This window comes from Sorex fumeus, unplaced genomic scaffold, assembly GCF_029834395.1.
Source record: "Sorex fumeus unplaced genomic scaffold, SorFum_2.1 ptg000131l, whole genome shotgun sequence".
NCBI lineage: Eukaryota > Metazoa > Chordata > Mammalia > Eulipotyphla > Soricidae > Sorex > Sorex fumeus.
The window spans coordinates 18,027,898-18,054,130 of record NW_026606188.1 but is presented as its reverse complement, the minus strand read 5'-3'; the positions used below and the strand labels follow the sequence as shown (position 1 = coordinate 18,054,130).

Sequence of the window (26,233 nt, the reverse complement as noted above, 5' to 3'; positions counted from 1 at the left end):
AGGGAAGAGAATGATATTAAGGGCATTCAGGAAGGAAAGGAAGAAATCAAGCTCTCACTATTCACAGATGATATAATACTATATTTAGAGAATTGTAAAACCTCTACCAAGAAACTCCTAGAAACAATAGACTTGTATATTGAAGTTGCAGGCTATAAAAATCAATACCCAAAAGTCCATGGCTTTCCTATATGCAAATAGAGAGAGAAACGAAAATGATATGAAAAAAAAAAAAAACCCGTTCACTTTTGTGCCCCAGAAAATCAAGTACCTAGGAATCAGATTAACTAAGGAAGTAAAAGACCTGTACAAAGAAAACTACAAAACGCTACTTCAGGAAATAAAGGAGGACACGAGAAAATGGAAAAATATCCCCTGCTCATGGATTGGGAGAAATAACACTGTCAAAATGGCAATACTTCCCAAAGTATTGTACAAATTCAATGTGATCCCGATAACGATACCCATGACATTCTTCAAAGAAATGGAGCAAACACTCCTGAAATTCATATGGAACAATAAGCTCCCACGAATAGCTAAAGCAATTCTCAGGAAAAAGAAAATGGGAGGAATCAACCTCCCTAACTTCAAACTCTATTACAAAGCAGTAATAATTAAAACAGCATGGTACTGGAACAAAGGCAGAGCTGTAGACCAATGGAACAGGGTTGAATATACTGACATCTCCCACCAACCATATGATCATCTAATCTTCAATAAGGGGGCAAGGAAAGTGAAGAGGAGCAGGGAAAGCCTCTTTAACAAATTGTGCTGGCAAAACTGGACGGCTACATGCAAAAAAGTGGGCTCAGCTCTCTGCCTAACGCCATGTACAAAAGTAATATCAAAATGGATTAAAGACCTCAACATCAGACCAGAATCCATAAAGTTCATCAAAGACAAAGTTGGCAAAACCCTCCATGATATTGAAGCTAATGGTATCTTCAAAGATGTCACGCCACTGGCCAAGCAACTGAAAACAGAGATGGACAACTGGGACTATCTTAAACTAAGAAGCTTCTGCACCTCAAAAGAAACAGTGACCAAAATACAAAGACAGTCTACAGAATGGGAAAGGATATTGGCTGAATACACATCTGACAAGGGGTTGATATCAAGGATATACAAGGTACTGGATGAACTCCACAAAAAGAAAACACCCAACCCCATAAAAAAATGGGGTGATGAAATGAACAGAAACTTTCCCAAAGAAGAAATCCGAATGGCTAAAAGGCACATGAGAAAATTCTCCACATCATTAATCATCAGGGAGATGCAGATCAAAACAACAATAAGATATCATTTCACACCACAGAGACTGGCCCACATCCAAAAGAACAAAAGCAACCAGTATTTGCGCAGATGTGGCGAGAACCTCCTTTCACTGCTGGTGGGAATGCCGGCTGGTTCAGCCCTTTTGGAAAACAGTATGGACGAATCTCAAAAAATTAGAAATTGAGCTCCCATTTGACCTAGCAATACCGCTCCTGGGAATATATCCCAGAGAGGCAAAAAAGTATAGTCGAAGTGACATCTGCCTTTGTTTGTTCATTGCAGCACTGTTTACAATAGCCAGAATCTGGAAAACACCTGAGTGCCTGAGAACAGATGACTGGTTAAAGAAACTTTGGTACATTTACACAATGGAGTACTATGTAGCTGTTAGAAAAGATGAAGTCATGAAATTTACATACAAGTGGTACTACATGGAAAGTATCAAGCTAAGTGAAATGAGTCAGAAAGAGAGGAACAGACATAGAAAGACTGCATTCATAGGGGATCATAAAGAAAAAAAACAGGGGACTAACACCCAAGAATAGCCGAGATAAATACAAGGAGGTTTACTCCATGGCTTGGAGGCCAGCTGCACATCCTAGGGAAAAAAAGCATCTCAGAGAAGGGAGCACCAAATAAAGAGTATTGGGAGAATCCTCCCAGGATGGGAGATGCATGTTGAAAGTAGACTATAGACCGAACATGACTGCCACTCAATGCCTCTTTTGCAAACCACACCACCCAAAAGGAGAGAGAAAACAAAAGGGAATGCACTGCCACAGGGGTGGGGTGGGATGGGGGGGTTAAGGGGGTGGGAGGGATATTGGGATCATTGGTGGTGGAGAATGGGCACTTGTGGAGGGATGGGTACTCGATCATTGTATAACTGAAACCCAAGCACAAAAATTTGTAAGTTTACAAATGTACCTCATGGTGTTTCAGTAATTAAAATTTTAAAAAAAAGAAAGAAAAATGTTCATAATACACCAAATGGAACTTAAGTCAGTGAACTTAAGTCACTTAAGTCACTATACACTATACAGGAAACAAGAGAGTACAGTATTAAACCAAAAACCTTTATAAACTTTATGTGGCTAGGACGCTATCTTAAAAGAGTTTATACTAGAATAAGAAAACATTATAAAACAGTAACATAATAGCAGTTAAATACTCCCAACTCTGTAAATACTGTAGTGGAAAGAAAATACTGCAGGAGTAAAAAAGGAAAGATGCAAAGCAACTGTACAATATAGCTGTCTAGCAAACACACATAATCTACCTTTCACTCGAAGAAGTAACCACAAAATTTCCTGAGAAGAGAGCATATTAGAAAAAATTCAAATCCGAAAGAGTCCCCTGTAGGATAACATTGGTTTGTCCTTTCTCCCTTGCCACAGGGAGCTTAGGTTTACCGGGTTACACCTGTCACAGTGCTCTGGAGTCACTCCCATTCCTCTTTTTATCTGTAAACTCTTCTCTGTATTCTCCTCCCCAGCCAGTTAATCACCTTTTCTCCCTAATCAGATTATGTTAGCCTGTAAAATCAGATCCTTCTAAGGACACTGAACTTGTAAATTATGTCTTTTGCATAGTTTACCTTAAAGCAATGTCCTTTCTGTATGAACACAGGAAGACAGTTAATATTATGCTCTGTAACTTGGGAGTTGATTGACTCCGAATAATATTTACTCCTGCACATCTGCTTTCTTGACTCAGTTGCCCTTAGTTCCTAGCACCCCAAAAGCAGGGTCTCAACGAGGGACTGAATGGACCCAGGGTAAGCTGTGAACTATCCTGGCATCGAAATGGGCCAGGCCAACGCACCACAATACTCAACTATAAGTTGAGGGCATGAACATGGACAAATGCTGTCATGATCCAAAAGTAAGTAACGACGAGACTAGGACCCTGCTGGGCCTAGGAAGACTAACCTGGCCTGACTGCAGAATATATAGTGAGATGTTCTCAGGAAGAAACAAACTAAGTTTCTATCTCTTTCTGTGCTCATACACAATGACATTGCTAGAAATATTGGAAGTAGATTTACTACAACTATTTAAGTAGATTACTAGCTGAGGAAAGAACACACCCTTGTTGGGATCCCACACTTAAGCAGATCTCCTAGTAATCTGGAATAAACTCTTTAGATTCTATCCTTGAGTTAATCTCCTCGAGGAGTGGTCTTACCTCTCTTTGCTGATTTGTTAATGATTTGTTAATGTTCAACCCACCTTTGTGTCACCACTCTATGTGATTGCTATATAAACTAAGAGTGGAAGCTCGGAGGGGGTTTGGGCTCGAGAGAGCAGGACAAAAGAAGGCTGAGGCTGAGGCATGGTTTGGGCTTGGGAGCTTGGGCTCCAGAGGGCAGAGTCAGGTGAGAGTGAAGATTGGAATAAACTACAATTGATACCGACCAGCCTCGGTTCCTTCCTTCACCTGCCCATCTCCATCAACCTCCCTGGGGTGGGGGAAGCGACATGAGACCAACGAACGCGGGCAAAAGGAGAGATAAGAGCACCGCCAGACCTTTTGAAAACACACAGTCCCCCAAGTAAAAATGAGTTAAAAAACAAAATAAGTAGTCCATTAGGGTAGAAGTTGACTTTCTTCTTAAAACTCCCCTAATACTGGTGGCTACAGTTATTTGGGTAGAGTCTTAACCCAGTTAATCCAGATTAAAAAAAAAAAAGTTGTCAAAAGCCTAACAGGCCAAATATTTCTAGGTAATTTTTTTAACATTTTGTTTTTTCTTTTTCTCAATCTACTCTGGAAATTATTAGTATAAATAACTTTTACCTCCAAGCCTGTCCAATACTTGCAAGACTGCACTGGTTGTTTCTGTTTAGATAATGAATGCTTTTAATTTGGATAATTAAAAAAGGATTGTAACTCATGGTGCTTTAGTAAAATAAAATTTAGGGGGAAAAATCCAAAATGAAGCTAAAACAAAACACCAAGATCTAACTCTAGAAACCTTGTTTTAAACTGAATTATTACATTTAGAACCAGTTTCTATTTACCACAATTTTCTCAACCCTTAAGTACCTTGGGGGCAGATATTTTAATTTTATGTAGAAGCAAAATGAATGTGTATATAGAGACAAAGAAGTCTTCAGTTCTCAGTAAACTGTAGGTACAGTGAAAGAAAACATTTAATCTGTCAATTTATATAAACTCAAAATCCTTTAACTTTGATAAAGTTGTAGAGGCACAAATATTGCTGAAACTATACCTCTATTTTTAAAACACCGTAACTTCTAACAAATTGGTTTAACCCTGAAAAACACTCCTGAAGCTATTTTGTAGAGCTCATTGATCTCACTTAAGCTTTAGAGCGCCAGTTCCTCAGCTCTTTCTAAACAGTACAGGTTCTGAAGTTCAAGAATTTCAGGTGGGACACACAAATGAATCTCAGACCTGAGCAACTTGCTGCAGAGATGGCTCTGGACTTTGCAATAGGCCACTTTCACAGGGCCACTCCAGATGGGGGCAGGTGCCATCTTCTTTCTGCCCCCTAGAAATCCCGGTGGCTACCATCTTCTAGAACTCAGGGAAAAGCTCCAGGTATGGGCATCAGTGGCGGGAAAAGCTCCAGGTATGGGCATCAGTGGCGGGAAAAGCTCCAGGTATGGGCATCAGTGGCGGGAAATGCCAGGCCTTATGGGACAGGGGAGGAGTAGGTCCTCCACCCCCCAGCCCCCGCATCCTGCCCCAATGGAACTCTGAGATGATGCCCACATACGGCCACCGTCTACTTAAGTTCCCACACGGCCATGATCCAGAGACACACACACGAATCTGGGACCTGGGCAACTTGCTGCGGCCATCATCGCTCCAGACCCTAATTATTAAAATTTTAGAATTCCTAGAATATGTGGCCGCTCTTGCAGTCGCACGACATTATATTGTATCCATAACAAGCAACACAAAACACACTGTCCAGCATTGCATTTTTGGCAGGTATGAGTGGTGACGGGATTGGGCTCAAAATATCGAAGGTAACTAAAGTAGAGAAAGAGAGTATTGTGCAAACTATCTGTCACTCAGGCAGAGGTATGTGTGGAATTGGGGGTGGGGCGAATACTGGGGATTTTGGTGGTGGAAAATGTGCACTGGTGAAGGGATGGGTATTTGATGATTATATGACTGAAGGTCAAATATGAATGTTGTTACTGTACCTTACAGTGAATCAATAAAAAGGGTGGGAAAAATAGAAAAAAAATGAATTTCAGGTGTTGTGGGGTTAGAGAAATAGTTTAATGGGTAGGGCATTTGCCTTTCATGTGGCCAACTGGATTTCATCCCCAGCATCCCATATGGTCCTCAGAGCCCCCCAGGAGTGATTCCTGAGTGCAGAGTCAGGTGTAACCCCTGACCACTACTACATGTGGCCCAAAAACCAAACCAAAAAAGAAAAAAAGGAAAAAAGAAAGAGAGAAAGAAAAAAAAGAGAGAAAAAGAATTTCAGGTGTTAGAAAGCATTTCCTTTTTCCTTTCTCTATTTTTTTGGGGGGTGGGGTCTACACCCGGTGGTGCTCAGGTATACTTCTGGCTCTGCACTGAGGGAACTGATGAGGTGCTGGGAATAGCACCTGGGTGGGCTGCATGCAAAACAAATGCCCTCCCCACAGTACTACTGCTCTGGCCCTGTATTTAATTTTTTGCCAATAAGAAATTTAGACTAAGAATTTCAATTTCTTCATAGGCTCAGTAGCTAGTTTAGAGAACCTTCAGCTTCAGTGGTCACAAGGTTCCAGTAATTAAATGAAGCTAGACCTCAAAGACTTCCATGCCATGCAGCACTCTGAGCTCCAGCGACTATGTAGCCTGCATGCTGATTGGCTAGCCCAGACTGAACATTCCATCTGCCTTCCTCAAAGGGCCCACAGACAAACCCTTTCACAGGCTCCACCTGTGCACTGAAACCTCACCCACTTTTAGAAGGAAGCATCTGATGGTTTCTTCCCCCATCCCCCTGCTGCTGTTGGAGCCTCCTGCTGAAAGGGGGGGGGGGGGTGATAGGGACAAAGGGGTACAGGTAGTTTGAGATGGGGATATGGTCCCAAGAAAACTACCAGGATAGAAGTTGTCCGGTGGAGGGGGGGGAGAGGAGGGGGAGGGGGAGGTGAGCCTGAATGGTGCCTGATGACCCAAGCTTGCCAGGTTCGGAATCCAGAAGGAATCCTCTCAGCACACTCTCCCACATTCTTGGAACATCACAGAAACTCCCCCATCCATCTTCCCCCAAGGAAGGGCTTCTGGCCCTCTCCCAAAATTTCTTCAGGAGACCCTCCAACACCTATGGGCTTCCCTGCATGGCTTTCCCATCCTTTCTCTCCTCTTAATTCAGCCAAAAGAAAAACAAACAAAAAACCCCAGAACTCTCTGATAAACAATACCACGGAATCAAATTAAAATTCCTACAAAAACACTCTGAATGTGGAATTAAAGATAATATGGCCAGAACTTGCTATGATCATGTTCTCAGTCATTCTTCTTACTAAAACTCAACCAGGGAGCAAATGTCCATTAGAAATCTATTCCATCCCATATCAAGGATATACAAAATACTGGTTGAACTCCACAAGAAGAAAACATCCAACCCCATCAAAAAATGGGGCAATGAAATGAACAGAAACTTTCTCAAAGAAGCAATCCAAATGGCAAAAAAGCACATGAGAATATGCTCTACATCGTTAATTATCAGGGAGATGCAGCTCAAAACCACAATGAGATACCATCTCACACCTCAGAGACTGGCCCACATCCAAAAGAACAAAAGCAACCGATGCTGGCGTGGATGTGGCGAGAAAGGGACACTCTTTCACTGTTGGTGGGAATGTCGACTGGTTCAGCCTTTCTGGAAAACAGTAGGGACGATTCTCAAAAAATTAGAAATTGAGCTCCCATTTGACCCAGCAATACCACTCCTGGGAATATATCCCAGAGAGGCAAAAATGTATAGTCGAGGTGATATCTGCACTTGTTTGTTCAGTGCAGCACTCTTTACAATAGCCAGAAACTGGAAGAAACCTGAATGCCCAAGAACAGATGACTGGTTAAAGAAACTTTGGTACATCTACACAATGGAGTACTATGTAGCTGTTAGAAAAGATGAAGTCATGAAATTTACATACAAGTGGTACAACATGGAAAGTATCATGCTAAGCAAAATGAGTCAGAAACAGAGGGATAGACATAGAAAGATTGCATTCATCTGGGGAATATAAAGAAACAAAATATGAGATTAATACCCAAGAATAGCTGAGATCAACACCAGGAGGATTACTCCATAGCTTAGAGGCCAGCTGGGCATTCTAGGGGAAAGGGCAGCTCAGATAGAGAAGGGAGCACCAAATAAAGGGTGTTTGGAGGATCCTCCCAGGAGGGGAGATGCATGTTGAAAGTAGACTATGGACTGAACATGTTTGCCACTCAAAGCCTCTTTTGCAGACCACAACACCCAAAAGAATAGAGAGAACAAAAGGGATTGCCCTGCCACAGAGGCAGGGTGAGATGGGAGGGATGGGGGTGGGAGGGATATTATCCACGGTGGTGGAAAATGGACACTGGTGGAGGGATGGGTATTTGATCATTGTATAATCGAAACCCAAGCACAAAAAATTGTAAATCTACAACTGTACCTCATGGTGTTTCACTAAAAATAATAATTAAAAAAAAAAAAAAGAAATCTATTCCATCCCAGAACTCAACCGCTGCCATGCTCAAGGCTGCTCTCCACAGGCTCGGGCAGAGCTCACCCATGAATGAATCACTGGAAAACTTGGGTACGCGGGACTTTGTGACTGAGAACTCTGGGTTCATTGGGACTGGGAACAGAAATCCTTTGCCTGTATCCCCGTCTCCGGAAACTTAGCACTCAGACCCATAAGCCACCTCTCGCTGGTGCCAGGCAATCTCGTCAGCGGCTATCATCCAGATCACGTGTCCTTCTCTCCTGGATGGGAGCATAACATGACGCCTGCCATAACCAAGCCACCAGATCCCGTGCCAGGCTGGCTGTTTTACTCGGGCACCCTGGAGGGGGTGGGGGCGGGTGAGAGCCTGCCTCGCCCCAAGGGACCCAGCCCCAGCAGCCAAAAACCTCCAGAACTCAACCACCGCCATGGTCAAGGCTCTCCACATGATAGGGTCGAGCTCACCCATGAGTAAATCTATTCCTGGACTTCGTGGTCAAGACACTTCATACCACACACCGTACCCTTACTCCAAGGATACCACACCACATTTGATGGGGTTCATAGTAGGAGGCAACCAATCTTACAGGGAAATTTATTTTTTAAGGCAACCAATCTTAGAGGGAAGTATTATTTTTTACAAGGCTCAACCTTTAACAACATGTTAGTGATCTCTTACAGAAGGGCTTAATGGCCCCTGGGTGAAATATAACCTTCTTTACTCTTTCCTCTATGGATAATTTTTTGTAGCATTTTCAGTGGTTTTTCATAACATGCAATACAAAATATATTATCTTGGTTCTGATTTGGGGCAGGGATTGGGGTTCAGCATGGAAACATTCGAAATATGGTGGTGGGGAGGTGTAATGGTGGTGGAACTGATGTTTGAATATTAAATGTAATCAAACATTGTGAACTACTTTATAAAAAAAAAAAAAGAAAAGAAATCTATTCCATCACAACTAGAAGCATTCATTCTAGTTGATACAAAAGTAAGCTGGAAGCCTGCTTTGAGGGTGGTGACAACTGTTTTTTTTGGGGGGGAGGGGAAGCACGAAAGAGTGCTCTACAGCAGTGCTTCTCCATACGGGTGATTCTTCCCTTTCCCGGAGGGTGCTGGGTGGCGGTAGCCTGGGCACAACTAGCTGGAGGTGCCTTCGGTTGCTCGGAAAACAGTACAGTGTGTGAGGGGCTTGCCTTGCATGAGGCTGATCTGGGTTCCATCACAGCACCCCAGAGGCCCTCCTGAGCTCCACCAAGAGTAGCCCCTGAGTGTAGAACCAGAAGTAAGCCATGGCTGGGTATGGCCCCCAAACCAAAAACAAACAAACAAAAACAGGAAGGCCCAACAGAGTGCTGAGTCGTTTCTTTCTGAAAAGCGGCTGTAGGTCAGTTAAGATGAGCAATCTTGGCTCTAAGGAATGATCATGGCTGCTTGAATTTAACTCAGTAAGAAAGTTTATGCAAAAGAGTAGCTCTGTAGAAGAGATGAGCTGTAGGTGTAGAGCAAAGAGAAGATGAGCATTCCTGGGAGGGTAAGTGAAATGAGGAAAGGCTTGAGAGAGGGAACAAGGACAACACTGGGAAATGGTGAGGGGACAAACGCTCTGAAATTCACAGTGAATATTCTGGGCCTTAGTCATTAACAGCTCACCAATGTAGAATGAACTGAGTTCAACAGTCTGGGAGCAGGCGCAGATGCTGCTCCACAAAATGGGTGGCAGAGCCGCAACACCTTCACCATCAGAAGCGAGAAGGATGGGCTCAGCTTCAGGACCCTGGGAAAGATGTCGAGGTGGGATGTGCAGAGAGAACAGTGAGGATTTAGATGGGTGAGCTCCAGGGCAACTGCTGCAGAAGGGAGACTGAGGGCAGGAGGCAGAAGCCGCGCAGAGAACCGAGTAGGTCTCAGGGCTGCACTCACTAGAGGTGAGGACGAAGAGAGGGAGAAGCAGAGGAGGAGGTGGCAGGAGGAGCACTGCTGAGAGGCTCCCAACCTCCCAGGCTTCAGGGGCCTTCCTGTGGGGCCCCTCGGCCAGCACTGAAGACAGGCACAGGAGAAGATAGTGCCAAGAAGTCTGATCTAGAAGACAAGCCGGTGTGAGAAGTGAAACTGGGAGGCTGGCATGAACTGGAGGGGGATGGGCTCAGGGAAAGGGAACCACCGAAGGGAAGAAGAGGGCCAGCAAAGATTCTTCTATTTGGAAATTTTGGGGCTTCTTATAGATGAATCCAAACATGAAAAGCCTTTTCTCCATACCTAACAGACATAAACAACAAGCGATTAATAGACTAATAGGTTTTTTAGGGTCCTCCTACCCGATGACTAACAGTTCTGTGAATTGGAGTACTTGGGGTGCAGGCCAAGGACAGGCTGGACCGTGTGACAGAGGGAGGGGTGGGAGGACGCCAGCTGGGACCAGAGTGGGGTGAGGGTTCCACGAAACTCGAGGAGTGGCACACCTGGCCGAAAGAGGGAGAAGCCCACCTAACAGAGTTTCATACAGATAGCTGCCTTGAATGGAGAAAAAGAACAAACTTGAATACAGCTAACCCAAACCAGAGCTGAGCACCTAACCATCTGATGGGTTAGTTTTTGCAAGACTGAGCTTCTGCTGAAATGTTTTTCTTTCATAAAAATATAAACATGAATTAAATGAGAAATGATCTTTAAAAATGGCTTTTTCCTCGTACGGTCACACGCACGTTTTTCTGTTCAGAGGAGCTCCTTCTATGCTTTGCAGCAGGGTATTCCTTAATTTAGCTCTCTAGGCTTTGAGCAGTCTGTAGAATGTTGGGGTCCTTAAGCAAAAAAATAAAGTCATAAACTATTTGGCAGTGGTGTAAGTTCCTGTAAGTGGTGTATAAACATAATAAATATATCTGAAAGACTTCAGAAAGAGTGTGAAAGACTTCAGGATGCTTTCTGGTGATAAACTGGCTGAACAGCTTTGCTGCTGACTCTTGTGAGAAGAACAGGGAAAACAGTTGGTCCACAGACCAGGCTCTGGGGACGAGAGTCATACCAATCCCACGGCCCCATGGCAGTTCCGTGCATCTGCTCCAAAGGTACCTTTTTAACCTCCAGAGCACATTCCATCAATGCTCTCACACTCCCAACTTCACGTAGTGTCTTTTTACTATTCACATCTGCTCGCCAAGACAGATTCCTCAGAACACTTGCAATAACCTGCAAATGAAACAATTTCACAATGATTTACATATAGGGGAATTTAAAACACCTGCTGTCTTGTTTTTAATGCTCGAGGCGGGAACACATATATATTGATAAAGAATTTCCTACATGAAGTAACAAAGGAATTCTTACAATTAATCCTTCTCCTTTACTCTGGTATTACTGTAACTGACACACAGATGCACACACTAAGCACAGCACAAGGAAAGCCGGAGCTCCAAGCAGTACCTGCTGCAGGTCCTCACTGTCCGACTTCAGCTGGGCTACCAGGGCTCTCATGCAGCCTTTCATAGAGCAGAGTGTTGCCTAGAGATTAGACATGGAAGCGTCAGCCAGACAACCAACCCAGGGGCTTCAGATGTTGTTCCAATGAACATCTGGACTCTAGTGTTCTGTCCATAAAGTATCTCAAATCCAATTACATCAATGAAAGACAAGTATACTCCTCAGGCCTTACTAGCTGCCCATCTCTTGGCCAAATGGAAAAATAAGATGATTAAGTAGAAACAAGTGATAAACACAGGGTCTTAAGGCCTCTTATATGGATGTAACACTTGCATTGGTTCTCAGCATTTCCAGAGTTTTGCTTTCATTTTGTCTTTTAAAGAAATTTTTTGATTTGTGACCTCTTTTGTTTATTTATTCATTTTTGCTTTTTGGATCATACCCAGCAATGCACAGAGGTTACTCCTGGTTCTGCGCTCAGAAATTAACCCTAGCGGTGCTCAGTGGACCATATGGGATGCTGGAAATCGAACCCAGTTTGGCTGCGTGCAAGGCTACGTTCTACCTGGTGTGCTATTGCTCCAGCCCGGAGTTTTGCCTTCATTAAATGTGACTACATAAATACACTGGTGTTTCCCCCCCAAAATATTCTTTGACTAGTGTTTAGACCTAAGGTAACCAAATCAGTAAGGATCTATATTGGAATGTGGATCAGAGATTGTGTTTAAAAAAAAAAAAGAGTAACAAAAAGAAAATTGGTTAAAAATAGTTTGTATTACAGACAAAAAACTAACCCATAACCAGTATTATCTTAAGAAATGGGTCTTGGGCTAGAGAGCACAGTGGGTAGGATGCTTGCCTTTGCACACACCCCACTCAGGATTTGATCGCTGGTGCCCCTATATAGTCCCCATGAGCGCCACCAGGAGTAATTCCTGAGTGAAGAGCCAGGATAACCCCTGAGCATCGCTGGATGTAGCCCTCAAATCAACCCCACCCCTCCAATAACTGGGCTTTATGGGCTGAGGGTACGGCTTGGCAGGAGGGCACATGCCTGGGTCTGGGCCCCCTGGCTCCTGAGTACCATTGGGCATAGTCATAGTGGCCTAGGCTCCAGCCCTGTCAGGAATGTCCATAACCAAATCCACACACACACAGATGAACAGAAGTGCATCTTATGAAACATACCTTGTTGGCTACATCTCCAAAAGTCAAGTTTGTCAAAGCCATTCCAGCATATCGTCTTAATGTAATACTGTAGTGATCACTAGTGAGCCCGTACATCTCACAGTCCACTTGCAATAATTCTGCAATGGCCTGCAGTCCCCCTACATTTAAAAAGGGCAAGAGGAAAAAGACAATTTAAAATAAAGCAAATTGCTACTAGGCCTATAACAGAATCAGAGAAAAATATCTCCAAGAAAGGGAATGCATGGTTTAAATTTTTCTCTAGAATTATGAACAACAAAATTGTCACAAAGGACTTTTGTGTGACCTATATATTCCACGTTCTGTGGTATCTTCACCCTCCAATCCCCTGTTTACTCACACCCTGGGACACTCAGGGCTGACTCCTGGCTTTGTGCTCAGGAACTACTCCTGGTGGTGCTCAAGGGACCATATGGGATGCAGAGCATCAAATCTGAACTGGGTGCATGCAAGGGCAAACGCCTCACGAGCTGTGTTATTGCTCCAGCCCCAGAAATGAGCATTAGGGTCTATTACTGCTATTTAATAGCACACACACTATCACTGTATCAATGATAAAGAAATTTTTAATGCTAGTGTTCCTGAATATATGCAGGAAAAAAATCTTTTTTACTATGTTCATTGTCACAGCTGAGGGGCAATACTTTTTAATCTGCTAAATAATAATCCTTTGTAATACTGAAGATTCTCATTGAAATTGTGCACAAAGCAAAGCTTTTATTTTAAAGAAAAAGCATTGGTAAATTTATTTCTAAATTATCTAAAACTACTTATTTATATATTTTTACCATGTCTTACACTGTTGCAACATCACTATACTAAGATTTAGTCTTTCTCCCCCATAACATTGAGCACTGGGTTAGATATTTTCTCCAACCACAACGGTGGAAAATATACAGCCAACAAACATAATACAAGTCACGTCTTTACGATAGTGGTGACAAGTGTCGGAAAAGGACAAAAAAATGATTTTTAAACTGACACTTAAAGGCGAATGAATATCTAAAGGGGGGCCCACAGTGAAGAAGCATGTTAGGCAGAGCCAGGGCTCTGGGACTTACCGAACAAAGCAGGTGTCTAAGCACTGAGCTTTGTCCCAGGCCCCATCTTTGAAACTTTCTTTAGAAAGAAGTGATCTCAAGAAGCTTCGAACAACATATAGTCAGAGATGGGGCAACAATGAAAAGGCAGGGGCAGATCACAGCAACTGTATGCACTCCACCAACAAGCTTAGGCAGGGGAAGGAATTAGATGTGTTCTAAATGAACTGCTAAAGCGTCAAGAAGAGTGGGCCCCAACTGGAAGTGTTGAGACAAATGGGATTTAAGTCCCAAGAACATAGGAGATGGTGGCCTGGATAGGGAATGAAGACAAAGGCAGGGATCTGAGACAGACTAAGAGGCAGGAATAAGGCCTTTGGCCACCGGATGGAGGGGCATGGATTGTTGGAGATGACTTCTAAGCTGCTGGATGGGAACAGCACTAAGAAACCCTGGAAGGAAGGAAATTTGGGAACACAAGAGATAAATTTATTTGTTGTCAACTGGATTAAAACGTGTAAAACTGATCGAGAAGTCAGAAGGGTAGCTTGATCATGTACCTGGACTGAGACACGAATGTGAGGCTGGAAGAGAAGGCGGGGGCAAAGCCCGAGAGCCTGGCAGCTCAGGACACAGCTCAGCTCACTGCACCATTTACAACTTGGGTGAAATTCAAAAGAAGACAGGAGAAAAAATGAGGCTTGGGGAGTTATGTTTTTGCTTTGGCCACACCCTGGGACACTCAGGGCTGACTCCTGGCTTTGTGCTCAGGAACTACTCCTGGTGGTGCTCAAGGGACCATATGGGATGCAGAGCATCAAATCTGAACTGGGTGCGTGCAAGGGCAAACGCCTCACGAGCTGTGTTATTGCTCCAGCCCCAGAAATATGAGTTTTAAGCCCCAGAAAATAAACACAGGAATAGCTGTGTGCACTGATGACATTACCAATACATTGATCCTTGGTAAGCAACCTATCAGTTCCCCAGTAAAACACAGCAGGCTTGTGGCTGCAGCCTGCTGTATGTGTGTGCACATCTGTGCATATGTGCAGGGACTGCAAAGCAGGTGTCCGACACTGGGCTTCATACCGGACCCCACCTCTGAGACTTTCTTCAGAAAAGAGTGATCTCAAGAAGCTCTACACAAGGCACTAAATGATCATAAAGAATTGAGTTTTCTTCTATGATTAAACCCCGGAATTTTAGGACTTGATTTTCAAGCAAGATTAAAGAAAGATATAGTAAATATCAAAACTATTGATGGGCATGACTAATGAATATAGAACTTTAAATAAAATTTGGATATGATATGGATATGATATAGAAGTTGGATATGAGTGCAGGGAAGTAAAATTATTTTGCTAAATTTTAAGGTTAATAATATATAGTTCACATACTAAAATTATAGGAGATATGACTATAAAGAGATGTTCTTGTGTTTGCTTGCCAGGGGTGATACCTGGCAATACTGAGGGTTTACTTCTAGCTCCACACTCAGGAATTACCTTGGCAGTGCTTGGGAGATCCTATGGGATGCTGGAGACTGAAGCTGGCTCGGCTGCGTGCAAGAAAAGCGCCTTCCCTGCTGTACTATGGCTCAGTTTCAAGAATCCATAAACATATGGGTTTTTTTTGTAGGAGTACTGCTATTTATTCAGCCACTGATTAGCTGATTGAATTGGGTATGAACTCCACCTTAATTTTTTTCTTTTTATATTTATTTATTGAATCACTGTGGGAAAAGTTACTAAGCTTTCAGGTTTAAGTCTTGGTCATACAATGATCAAACACCTTTCCCTTCACCAGTACTCATTTTTCACCACCAAAAACCCCAGTATAGCCCCCCCCACCCCTCTAAATGTCTGTGACGCAGATGATTTTGAATCCATAAATATATGATGTAAATTCATGACTGAGAATAAAAAATAGGTTTCCTAGGAAAAACTGGGATGTTTTAAGGGAATACAAAGGCGATAAGCATGTCCTTCCACATTTTTATTGGTGTTTTTTAGCAAAAAATAGAAGTCTATTTTCAAACTGGACCAAATATCCAATATGGTGTCTCATATACTTGTAGGTAAAGAGGACCAACTATGTATATAAATTTCAACAGTATCCTTAACTTAGACTCATCAAAAATAGGTAACAAAGAGATGACAATTTTAAAAGTAGTATTATTTCTCTTCTACTGTTTGTAAACAGCCAACATTACTGTGAAATGCCTAAGTATCAGGGTCCAGCACTAGTTCTCTCTAGATGGGTACTGTACAACACTTGCTGCTCATCAGGTCGTCTGTGCCATGTATTAAATATGTTTCCTGGGTTTCTCTGTTCACTTCACAAAGTCTGTCAGGCTGGAGTGTCTTAATAGTATGACAAACATTTCTGTTCTAAGCAAATAACCCACAGGCTCCTTAGGCCAGTGTCTTCAGGTTTACAGTGTGTGCCCAGCACAACTCCTGGGACAAAGCTGGGAAGTAATGAGCATTGCATCGTGCACACATTAAAGCCTAAACCCCATAATACTGACGGCACAAAAAGACAACCCCGATGTCTCCTTGAGCGCAGAATTTCCCCTTTTCCTCCCGTGCTATCTTAGCCTCAGTCCTCAGTCCACACACCTTGATCCTTCTTGGTTTCAGTGCAAACTGGGAGGCCTAGTGTAAGCAGCCGGTCACCCTGGCGGCTCTCCCCACGGTCACACCCCCGAGGCCCCCTCCTCTCCTCACCTGGAAGGCCCTGCCCTAGCTCCTGTGGTGGGATGCCCCGGGGAGCCTTCCTGCCTGAAGAAGGAAGAGGAACACAGACTGAGTCTAGGGTTCGCATGGTGATTCAGATGACCCGTGTGTCAGCCTGCTCTACAGCCCACCGAGGCACGAGGGCTCACACAGGAAACCAGCTGTGCAGCAGCTGGAAAGTGGTTTTTCTGCTTATTATTTGTATCCCTTTCCCATTATTACTAGTGTTAAAAAATCACCCAAACCGAGAATTTTATAAATATTATATTGAGGAGGGAAGTCAACAGATAACATATTTGATTCCTTCAGAGGCAGGGAAAGGAGAGCAGGGGCAGATGTACGTCCTAGGGAGAAGCAGGGCAGGAAAGCCGGCCCGAAACCAGGGCAGTGCCTCGTTCTTGGCTTGCTGGCATCTGTTAGGAAGAATCTCGTAACTGTCACTCTTAAGGTAAATAATGCATAACCACAATGAGAGTGGCCAGAATCAAACTGGGAGCAGGATGGGATGGAATGCAAACAGCCCAGAGAGCAGGGGCACAGCGGCACCAAGCTGAGAACTCGAAGTGCATGCCTGCAGGGCCGCGACTACAGAGATCCAGGGCAATGGGTTTTCTAAAAACACGTGCATGAACCTAGAAGCCAAAGAAAAAGTATTATGTGAAGCAGCGGAAGTCTACATGCAGGTTATCTATGTATAGAGCAGGGGTCAGTCGGGGCTTGGTTCTCCAGGTGGAAATCACGGAATGAGGACATGGCATGGGACTAGAGGGCGAGACAGCAGGACAAAGGCTGCAGGAAGGAAACTCGCTGGAAGGAGGCCTTGATTGGTAAAGGCTGAAAAACACTGCTTTAGAGGGTAGCAAGAGCAAAGGAGTCAGTCTCCTGAGACTAATTATATATATATATATAAATATATATAATGATATATATATTTATATATATATAAAGAATAATATATATTCTTTCTGGGCTGCACCTGACACTTCTGTCCTGTGCTCAGGGATTCCCTTGTGGGGGTGCTCAGGGAACCATATGGGATGCTGGGGATTGAACTCAGGTGAGCTGTGTGCAAGGCAAAACCCTACCCACTATACTGTATAATCCTTTCAGCTCCAATTATGAAAAGTTTTTTACTGAAATTAGAGCACTCTATTTTTCTATACTGACCACTTTCAGAGATCATCTGTGCTTTTCATGAAAATCCAGGAGGCACTGACAAACACAGAAGGTGAGAATTCAACAACAATGACAGTTTCTCACTTCAGAATAACTCAAATGATGTGCCTGCTCAACTGCATACAGGGCAGATACGTGGACAGCAGAAGCAAGGAGTGACCTATTTAATGACATTCCAATTTTTGACTAAAATTTTAAGAACCCAGGCTGGTTTATTTAGAGTAGATGTCTCAGCCATTTAAGACCTATGTTATCTCTGAAAACCAGAGCAGAATTTGATACAATGAGGACGGCACTGGTAATGGAAATCCTGGTCTTCTATCGTAATTCATTAACAAAGACAAATCTTCAGTATTCTGTGGCATTAAGAAAATACATGTCTTACCAAGTTCATTCATTGCATGTCTATGTTCTTCATCAAATGAAAGTTTCATAAGAACACACACAGCAGGGCAGATCTGGTGCTCAACAGGAACAGGCACTGGAAAAGAGAAAAGATACACACGGGCTATTTCTCCTACACTAACAGAATGGGCACACATGGGTGGTTTCTCCTATACTAGCAGGACAGGCACATATGGGCTGTTTCTCCTACACTAATAGGACGGGCACACACGGGCGGTTTCTCCTACACTAATAGGACGGGCACACATGGGCGGTTTCTCCTACACTAGCAGGACAGGCACACACAGACTGTTTCTCTTACACTAGCAGGACAGGCACACATGGGCAGTTTCGCCTACACTAGCAGGACAGGCACACACAGACTATTTCTCTTACACTAGCAGGACAGGCACACATGGGCGGTTTCTCCTACACTAGCAGGACAAGCACACAGGCTGTTTTTCCTACACTAACAGTGCAAGCACACAGGCTGTTTCTCCTACACTAGCAGGACTGGTACACACGGGCTGTTTCTCCTACAATAGCAGGACAGGCACACAGGCTGTTTCTCCTACACTAGCAGGACAGACACACATGGGTTGTTTCTCCTATAGTAGCAAGACGGGCACACACGGGCTGTTTCTCCTAAACCAGCAGGACAGGCACACACAGGCTTTTCTCCTACACTAGCAGGACAGGCACATGGGCTGTTTCTCCTGTACTAGTCAGCACAGAGTGCTGCGGCAGGGAGGGGGCAGAAGGTTGGAGCCCCAGAAACCCCTGGCACTGCATCATGCCCAGCACAGCCTGGTCACCTTGAGCACTCCTGGCTGTGGCCTCCAAACCACCCCATCCAAACAGAGCACCACACACACAGCAGTGCGCTGTGGCCTAGTAACATGTCCCCAAGTGCATTCTAGCTACATGCAGCAACAGAAATTGGCTGATTTGTTCAAACTATCCAATTCAGAAAGGGTATAGGGCTTTGTTAATAAACCTATACATAATGAAGAGGGGGTTCACAAAATGCTTACCACTCACTGCCCTGTCAGAGTAAGTCTCTTATAAGTTCATGTTGTAACACAAATAACTACATAAAAACGAAAATATTTTAGAATAAAACTAATTTTGCTTGGAATTCCTATTTAAATAATGAGAATGGGTTAAAAGTACGTGAACAAATGTAGCAGAGAAATCTAGAAGAAACCTAGCAATAAAAGTTAACTGCACAGAAGATATTAGAGAAAATAAAAATTTAAAGGTGTCCAAAGAAAAACCTCAACATTAAGTACTATACACAAAGTTTCAAAGCCTATATTTAAAAATGAATTTTTTAAGCAAGTCTATTATTCAGAAATAATGCTGACTTATTCTATTAAACTTTTCAAGAACAGAAATGAAGAGCAAAGTACAAGGAATCACACATTACGGAGCACCAAGGACAGTTAAGCACTACTTTTAGCCCGAGAATAGACAGCTATGCTCTTGTTTTTTTCTAAAAAAAAAAAAAAATTAGATTTTGCTATCCACACTTTTATATCTAAGGTAAAAAGAACCTTTTAAAGCTTCATAGGTATGTTCTCACCTTCAGCTCCAAAATCAACAGCTCTAAAATCAACAACTGGTAGAATAGCTGTGTGTATGTGTGTGTGTGTGTGTGTGCATGCATGCGCGCGTGTGTGCACACGTGTTCAGATGAAAAGCTGGTTTTATCTTACATACTTAATCTTTGGTTCTTGTTAAAGGAAGGAAGTTTGTTATGTGTCCGGGGTCCTAGTTCCCATGTTCCCTGGTCCTGAAGTCCCGGGTCTCTGTGAGCAAAGACCTGTGTGGTTGGTCACCTTGACAGCTGAGATCCACTGCCCTGCCCAGGATGGAGCAGTGGTAGAGTGCTGGATTGTGACACAAGATGTGCTCCCAATACTACCTCTTACTACAAGGCTAAAGGCAAATCTCTGAGCTCTCTGAGACCATTTCATGAGCTGTAAAATGCAAATTACCTTCCCTTCCCACTTAATCTTCATAATAACCTTCACAACTAAAGGTTGATTTAAAATCTGACTAAAATTTTAAGTATCCAGGCTGGTTTACTTAGAGTAGCAATTTTAGCTATTTAAGACTTGCATCTCTGGCAATCAGAGCATAATTACTTGCAACAATGAGGAATACACGAGGTTATTGTGAAGATTAAATACCAAAATAGTTATAATAGCTCAACAAGAGGCAAATGTGAAAAATTACGGCTTGATTACTAAGAGTTGAAAGAACATATTATGTACAGATACTCTGCAGCTTAATTTACAGAACTGGAGAGATGGACAATGAAGAGCTCCAAGTCTTTCAGAACTATTGGACTCTTAAGTTTCTCTGCATTTCCTGCTCTTTTTTGCTGACTTACTGCGGTTAAGATATCTCTTTGATAATTTCTTCTAGGAAAATATAAAAAGTTAAGAGTGTGTTAGCAGTGTGATGGCTAATATATTTCCCCTTGGATTCATAAAGACAGATACTAATTAAAAAGATTGCTTTTAAAAACTCCTTTACATTTGCTCTGTAACATGCACTAGGATATACTCTATAGGGAACATACTTGGATTTTTGTCCTGGTCCATGCCTTGTTCATGAGCTTCCTGCCACTCCCAACAGGTTTCACAGTACGCTCGTATCTGTTCCAAAAGATGAAGGACTCGGATTTCACGCCTGCCTCGCTTGTCGTCAGGCTGTGAGTGGATGATGTTGTGGAGTGCTGCGCTGGCCCTGGCCCTGGCCTCTTTACTGCCCCGGGCACTTCCCAACAACACAGAGTCTTTGTCATTGCCATGTAAGAGCTGGATGAGCAGAGGGAGACAGCCAGACTGCCGCATGGATATACAGCTGTCTTGGGAGCTGGACATAGCTAGCAAAGTTCGCGACATGTCATCCTTATCATGAGTACCAAGCATTGACAACAATGAATACACCATTTCCACCTGTGGGCCAAATGAGTTTAGAAAGAAAATTATGACTTTGATATCTAAAACCAGTACCAATGAAGTGATGAATGGATATCTGTTATAACTCATTTAAAAAAAATACAAGGAAACTCCTGGATGAAATAACGAGCATATTTCAAAATGCCTAAACTAGTTACTGATTAGACTGTAGTAGTGGTAGTACATAATGACAAAGAGAAAGTACATTTTTACATACTTATTTTTTTTTACATACTACTCTATCGTTCATCTTTTGATCATAATGAATGTTCAGTGAAGAATGAAATTTACTGAAGTTCTTCATATATTGTAAAATTTTACTAATACTTTTAAAATCTGTAACTATAACCAATAAGATTTTAAACAATTATTTACTAAGTTCTCAAGGTTCACTAACCTTCATCAGACTACAAAACCTAAAATGCTATGATCTCTTTCCTATACATGTTTTGCCATTTTAAAAAGACCAGGAAGACAAACACCCTCCCCAACCCTCCTACTGAAAAATAGGAATGTAGAGCTAGGGCACTTATTCTAATCTGGGGAAAGTAATTGGTAAGCATGGACTTCTTTTCGACAGTAAATTCTAAGGAGCTACGTGAACACATTATACTGTTTCATTTCGAAGTCAGAAGCTACTTCATGAAAACCATATCATCTTTGTGAATCAGTGGTTTTTAATTGGGCATTATTTGCTCCCCACACCGTGGACACTTCTGGCATGTTCTGGAGAGTTCTGGTGACCACACCTGTGGCAGGAGTGCTGTGGCTTCCTGTGGAGGAAGTCTGGGGATGCTGGAAACATCCTCCCATGCAGTCCACCAAATTGAGGCTGAGAAACTATTCCAGGTATATAAATACATACATAAGAAATCAGTCCCAGGTTTGAAAGTTTAAAAAGTCTGGATATAGTCTGGATAAATGTCTTTTCAAACTCTGGCTCCATCACTTCTATGTGATGTGTGACATCCACAAGTGCTACTTTTCTCAGTTGTAAAATGAAGGAATTTTTCTGTTTTTTTGGGTTGTACCTGGCAATGCACAGGGGTTACTACTGGCTGTGCACTCAGGAATTACCCCTGGTGGTGCTCGGGGGACCATATGGGATGCTGGGGATTGAACCTGGATTGGGTGCATGCAAGGCAAAAGCCCTACCTGCTGTGCTATCGCTCTAGCTACATTCCTTCCTGTATAATAAAGAAATTTACCTACAAGGATTTGCTCTGTGAAGACTAAATGAAATAATCTTTATATTCTTCAGTACTGTTATATTAGTATTTGGCATTCAAAATAAAGTAGTTTTAATATTGTCATGAATAAATCACTTCAAATGGAAATAACATTCAAGGTGCCAATTTTCAATAATACTGTTGAATGTCAGAGATTTTCCTTATAAATTTGGGGGTTGTGTTCCAACTAAATTATATAATAGCTGCCTGGACCTTATTTTGCTTCTGTTATTCTCAAGAGAGGTACAGAATCCCTGGAAGGCTTTTCAAGCAGGTGAGAATAATGTACACAGGATTCCTGTAAGACCCAGCAATCAGGACCCTTGGGAGCAGCAATGGAGCCACTGTCCCAGGTTAACAAAAATTGAACAGAGAATCTAAAATTCATTTCCTATATCAATACTCTTTCTAGAGTGCTTTTTCTGAAAACCATTATATCAAACTTGAAAAGTTTGTAGAATATGATGTAAAAAGTATATTTTGCTCGAGCAGGCCCAGTAACATCTCCATTGGAGACTTTGTTGTTACTGTGTCTGGCATATCCAATACTCTCAGCAGCTTGCCAGGCTCTCTGAGAGGGGCGGAGGAATCGAACTCGGGTCGGCCATGTTGGCCGCTTGTAAGGCGAACGCCCTACCCGCTGTGCTATCGCTCCAGCCCCCAGTGTAGTAAAAAGTATATGTAAAATAAAATGTGAAAATACATTATTTAATAATATTAGAATTTCATTTCCATCACTATATTAAAGCATCTGACTTTAAAACAGCAATAACGGGTGCAGGAGCAATAGTATAGCAGGGAGGGTGCTGGCCTTGCACACCATCAAGCCAGGTTAGATCCCAGATATTCCATATAGTTGCCCGAGCACTGCCAGGAGAGACTTCTGAGTGCAGAGCCAGGAGTAATACCTAAACACCGTTTTGGTGTTACCCCCACCAAAATAAAATGAAACAAAACAAATAAAATTACTTTCCTTTCGAGCCTATTATTCCTAAATCCTAAAGTATTTGATACTTTTGAGATACCCCAGGAGGATTCCTTAATCATTAGATAACCTCCAACTAATAATTTTCTATTCACTAAAATATTTATTAAACACTTATGTGCCAGGTATTGTGAAAAAGACATAAAACAGTGCCCAGAGGGACAGTCCAGCAGTAGGGCACTCGCCTTGCACGCGGCTGTCCCAGGTTTGATTCCTGGCAACACATATGGTCCCTGAGCCCTGTCAGGGGTGATTCCTAAGCACTGCGCAGTATAGTTCCAAAACTAACAAAAACAAAACAAAAAGGAGACAAAAAAGCAGTCTGCTTCCCAAGAGCATCATGCATAGTGCAATGACTCTTGGGAGGCAGAGTGCTCGGACTCTGCAGGGAAGCAGAGCCAATCCGTGGTGCGGCGGGGAGCATGGAAGCAGCAGGTAACTGCTCCTGGCTGAACTCAGGGCACTGTAGCACTGTCCTCCTATTGTTCATCGATTTGCTCGAGAGGGCCCAGTTACGTCTCCATTGTGAGAATTGTTACTGTGTTTGGCATATGGAATATGTCACAGGTAGCTTGCCAGGCTTTGCCGTGTGGGCGAGATACTCTCGGTAGCTTTCCGGGCTCTCTGAGAGGGGTGAAGGAATCGAACCTGGGTTGGTGAGGTTGACCATGTGCAAGGCAAATGCCCTACTGGCTGTGCTATCACTCCAGCTCAGGGCATTTGCAGAAAAGTGGGTACAACTAACAAAGAATCAAAAAGCGTGTCTGATATTTTTATAACCTTCATTGTCTCTTGACCTATTTTTCTTTATATTACGTGTTAATTCTTTGAAGAGATTTTGAAAACCAAATTTCAGAGAAGAGCAAATACAGTTTTAGCAGTATCTTCATAGATTAGTAGCCCTGGTTCATAAATTTGTCACCTTGGTTCCCAAGTGGCTGGTCAGCCTTCGAGGGGCAGAGTGTGTACTGCTGGAACTTAACACACTGGCTGTTTCGGGATCCACTCGTGCAGCTGGACCCTAGAAGTCAAGCAAAGGATAAAGAGAGTGACTTAGATTACAGGTGAACAGAGGGAGTTTCGTGCATAGATGCTCCAAATACACTGCGTTTTTAAGGGTAAATACCACTGAATGTGTGAACAGCTTGGCAAGTAGATTTTAGAGAAAACAGAAGAGATTTGTACCAGAGACAAAGCACAGTGCAGAAGGAAGCAGATGCTGGAGAAACCTGAGCAGCATTTAATCCCAAGTAGAGCTCAGGGAAGTACAGATGACGGACTGAGGTATGCTCAGTGCTTCCCTGAACGCACTCCTTCAGGACCATCGTATCTGCTTAGTTCTCCACCATATTCTAGGGTTTAAAACTGTCTTGGCAAATGCTTACTTAAACAGATAATACTGATGAATGAATTCTAGATTGAAATAAAAAAAGTGGGAGGATGTTAGTCACAGAGTGAAAATGGGCTGGAAAAAATGAGAAAATGTTAAATAATAGAGTGACATGGGCTGGGGACAGGGTAGTAGAATAAACAGTTAGTAGAATAAATACTCTCCAAATAAAAGTAATTACTTTTACAACTTTTGTCTTCTTTGCCTTTTATTCATTTAAAAATATCTACTTTCAATTTAGCACAAATGTCTCAAAGTCTGCTGAGGGGAGGAATCAGGAAAGAATTCGTTTCAGTCACACTATTTTCTATCCTGGTGCTTGCTTCCTTCAGGAGGAAAGGTGGACGGACTCTTTCCTCAAGGAAGGCACCTTCACCAGCACTGTGAACTGGGCACAGGGAAGGAGCATTTGCCTTCCAATCGAACAGTAAAAGCAATGAACACTCAAATAGCAGGTGGGAAATATCAAAAATTAAATGAGAAATCACCCTTTGTCTAGCACTCCAGTTAATTTTATGAATCCCGTGAAAAAAGCTGTAGTATCAGCTCTATCAGCAAGGAGCATGAGAAGAAACTCAACAAGACAGGATGTGCTTTCCAAGACCATGAGAAGAAAGGCAACAAGACAGGATGTGCTTTCCAAGATCACGGTGTTGGCCGGGAAGTTCCTGCCTCTTCCTCATACCAGCGCCCACAGAAATAGGCGACCTACTCTGGATCCAACTATTCAAGCAGAGAAAATGCAGAGCAGAGAAGACAGGTCAAAGAAGACCCAAGAGACCCATAAGACTCAGCATGGCAGGGCCCGGGGTCACTACTGGGGGGAGGGGGGAAAGCCCCACACACATCAGCAACAACATCACCACCGTCCAGAAAAAGAAAAAAAATCTGATTCCTCAATAATACCAAGGAAAAAAGAGACAAAATAGAAACCTGTAAGTTAAAGATACTTTAACAATACATTACATTATACAATACATTAACCAATCTCAATGAACAGAACTTTTTGGGCATCCATATGTGATTTAAAAAAATACCTCAGTTGGGCTGGAGTGACAGTACAGTGGGTAGGGCATTTGCCTTGCACGCAGCCACAAGAGTTTGATCCCCGGAATCCCATAGGGTCCCCCGAACAACACCAGGAGTAATTTCTGAGTGCAGAGCCAGGAGTAACCCCTGTGCATTGCCGGGTGTGACCCAAAAAGCAAAACAAACAAAAAACAAAAAAGAAAACCCACCTCAGTGAAATGGGACAGAAGTAGGAGACATGAGCGTGACACTGGCCATATATGATAAGCACACTGTTAATTCTAACTGAAACAAAAATATCAGATCTATCTGGAAGTTCTAGATAGAGCCATAAAGGAGGACGGGGACATAAAAGGAATCCATATTAGAAAAGAAGTAAAATAATTACTATTTGTGGAAAACTTAGTATTAGGCAGTCTCCACCAAAAATAAACCCAGAAACAAAATAGAAATAATGAGTTTGGTAAAACAGCAGGATATACAACATCTACCAATAAATCTGTAAGTAGCGTTTCTTTATGCAAACAATGAGTTGGATAGAAAGGAGAACTAGGAAAGTAATCTCACTATATGGATCAAATAAGGTAGAAAGACCTGGGAGTAGGAGGGTGAAAGTCTCACACACTGAGACTAGTACGCCCTAATGAAGGAAATGAGATACATAGAGAAATGAAAAGGCATTCC

At 42.7% G+C, this 26,233-nt stretch overlaps 1 protein-coding gene across 7 annotated transcripts in view; it reads right to left on the bottom strand.

Annotated features, from left to right (window-relative positions):
• Positions 1 to 26,233, bottom strand: part of APC (APC regulator of WNT signaling pathway) — a 150,581-nt gene that overhangs the window by 15,743 nt on the left and 108,605 nt on the right. For 4 of the 7 annotated variants that reach the window (XM_056139043.1, XM_056139046.1, XM_056139044.1 and 1 more), the window contains 7 exons: positions 24,053 to 24,151; positions 20,535 to 20,913; positions 17,946 to 18,041; positions 16,376 to 16,429; positions 12,586 to 12,725; positions 11,401 to 11,478; positions 11,050 to 11,166 (listed from right to left, as the gene is read on the bottom strand). In XM_056139043.1, the coding sequence (XP_055995018.1) occupies positions 11,050 to 11,166; positions 11,401 to 11,478; positions 12,586 to 12,725; positions 16,376 to 16,429; positions 17,946 to 18,041; positions 20,535 to 20,913; positions 24,053 to 24,151 (963 nt within the window). The remainder of the gene's footprint in view (positions 1 to 11,049; positions 11,167 to 11,400; positions 11,479 to 12,585; positions 12,726 to 16,375; positions 16,430 to 17,945; positions 18,042 to 20,534; positions 20,914 to 24,052; positions 24,152 to 26,233) is intronic. The other 3 variants (XM_056139048.1, XM_056139045.1, XM_056139049.1) reach the window with 3 other exon arrangements.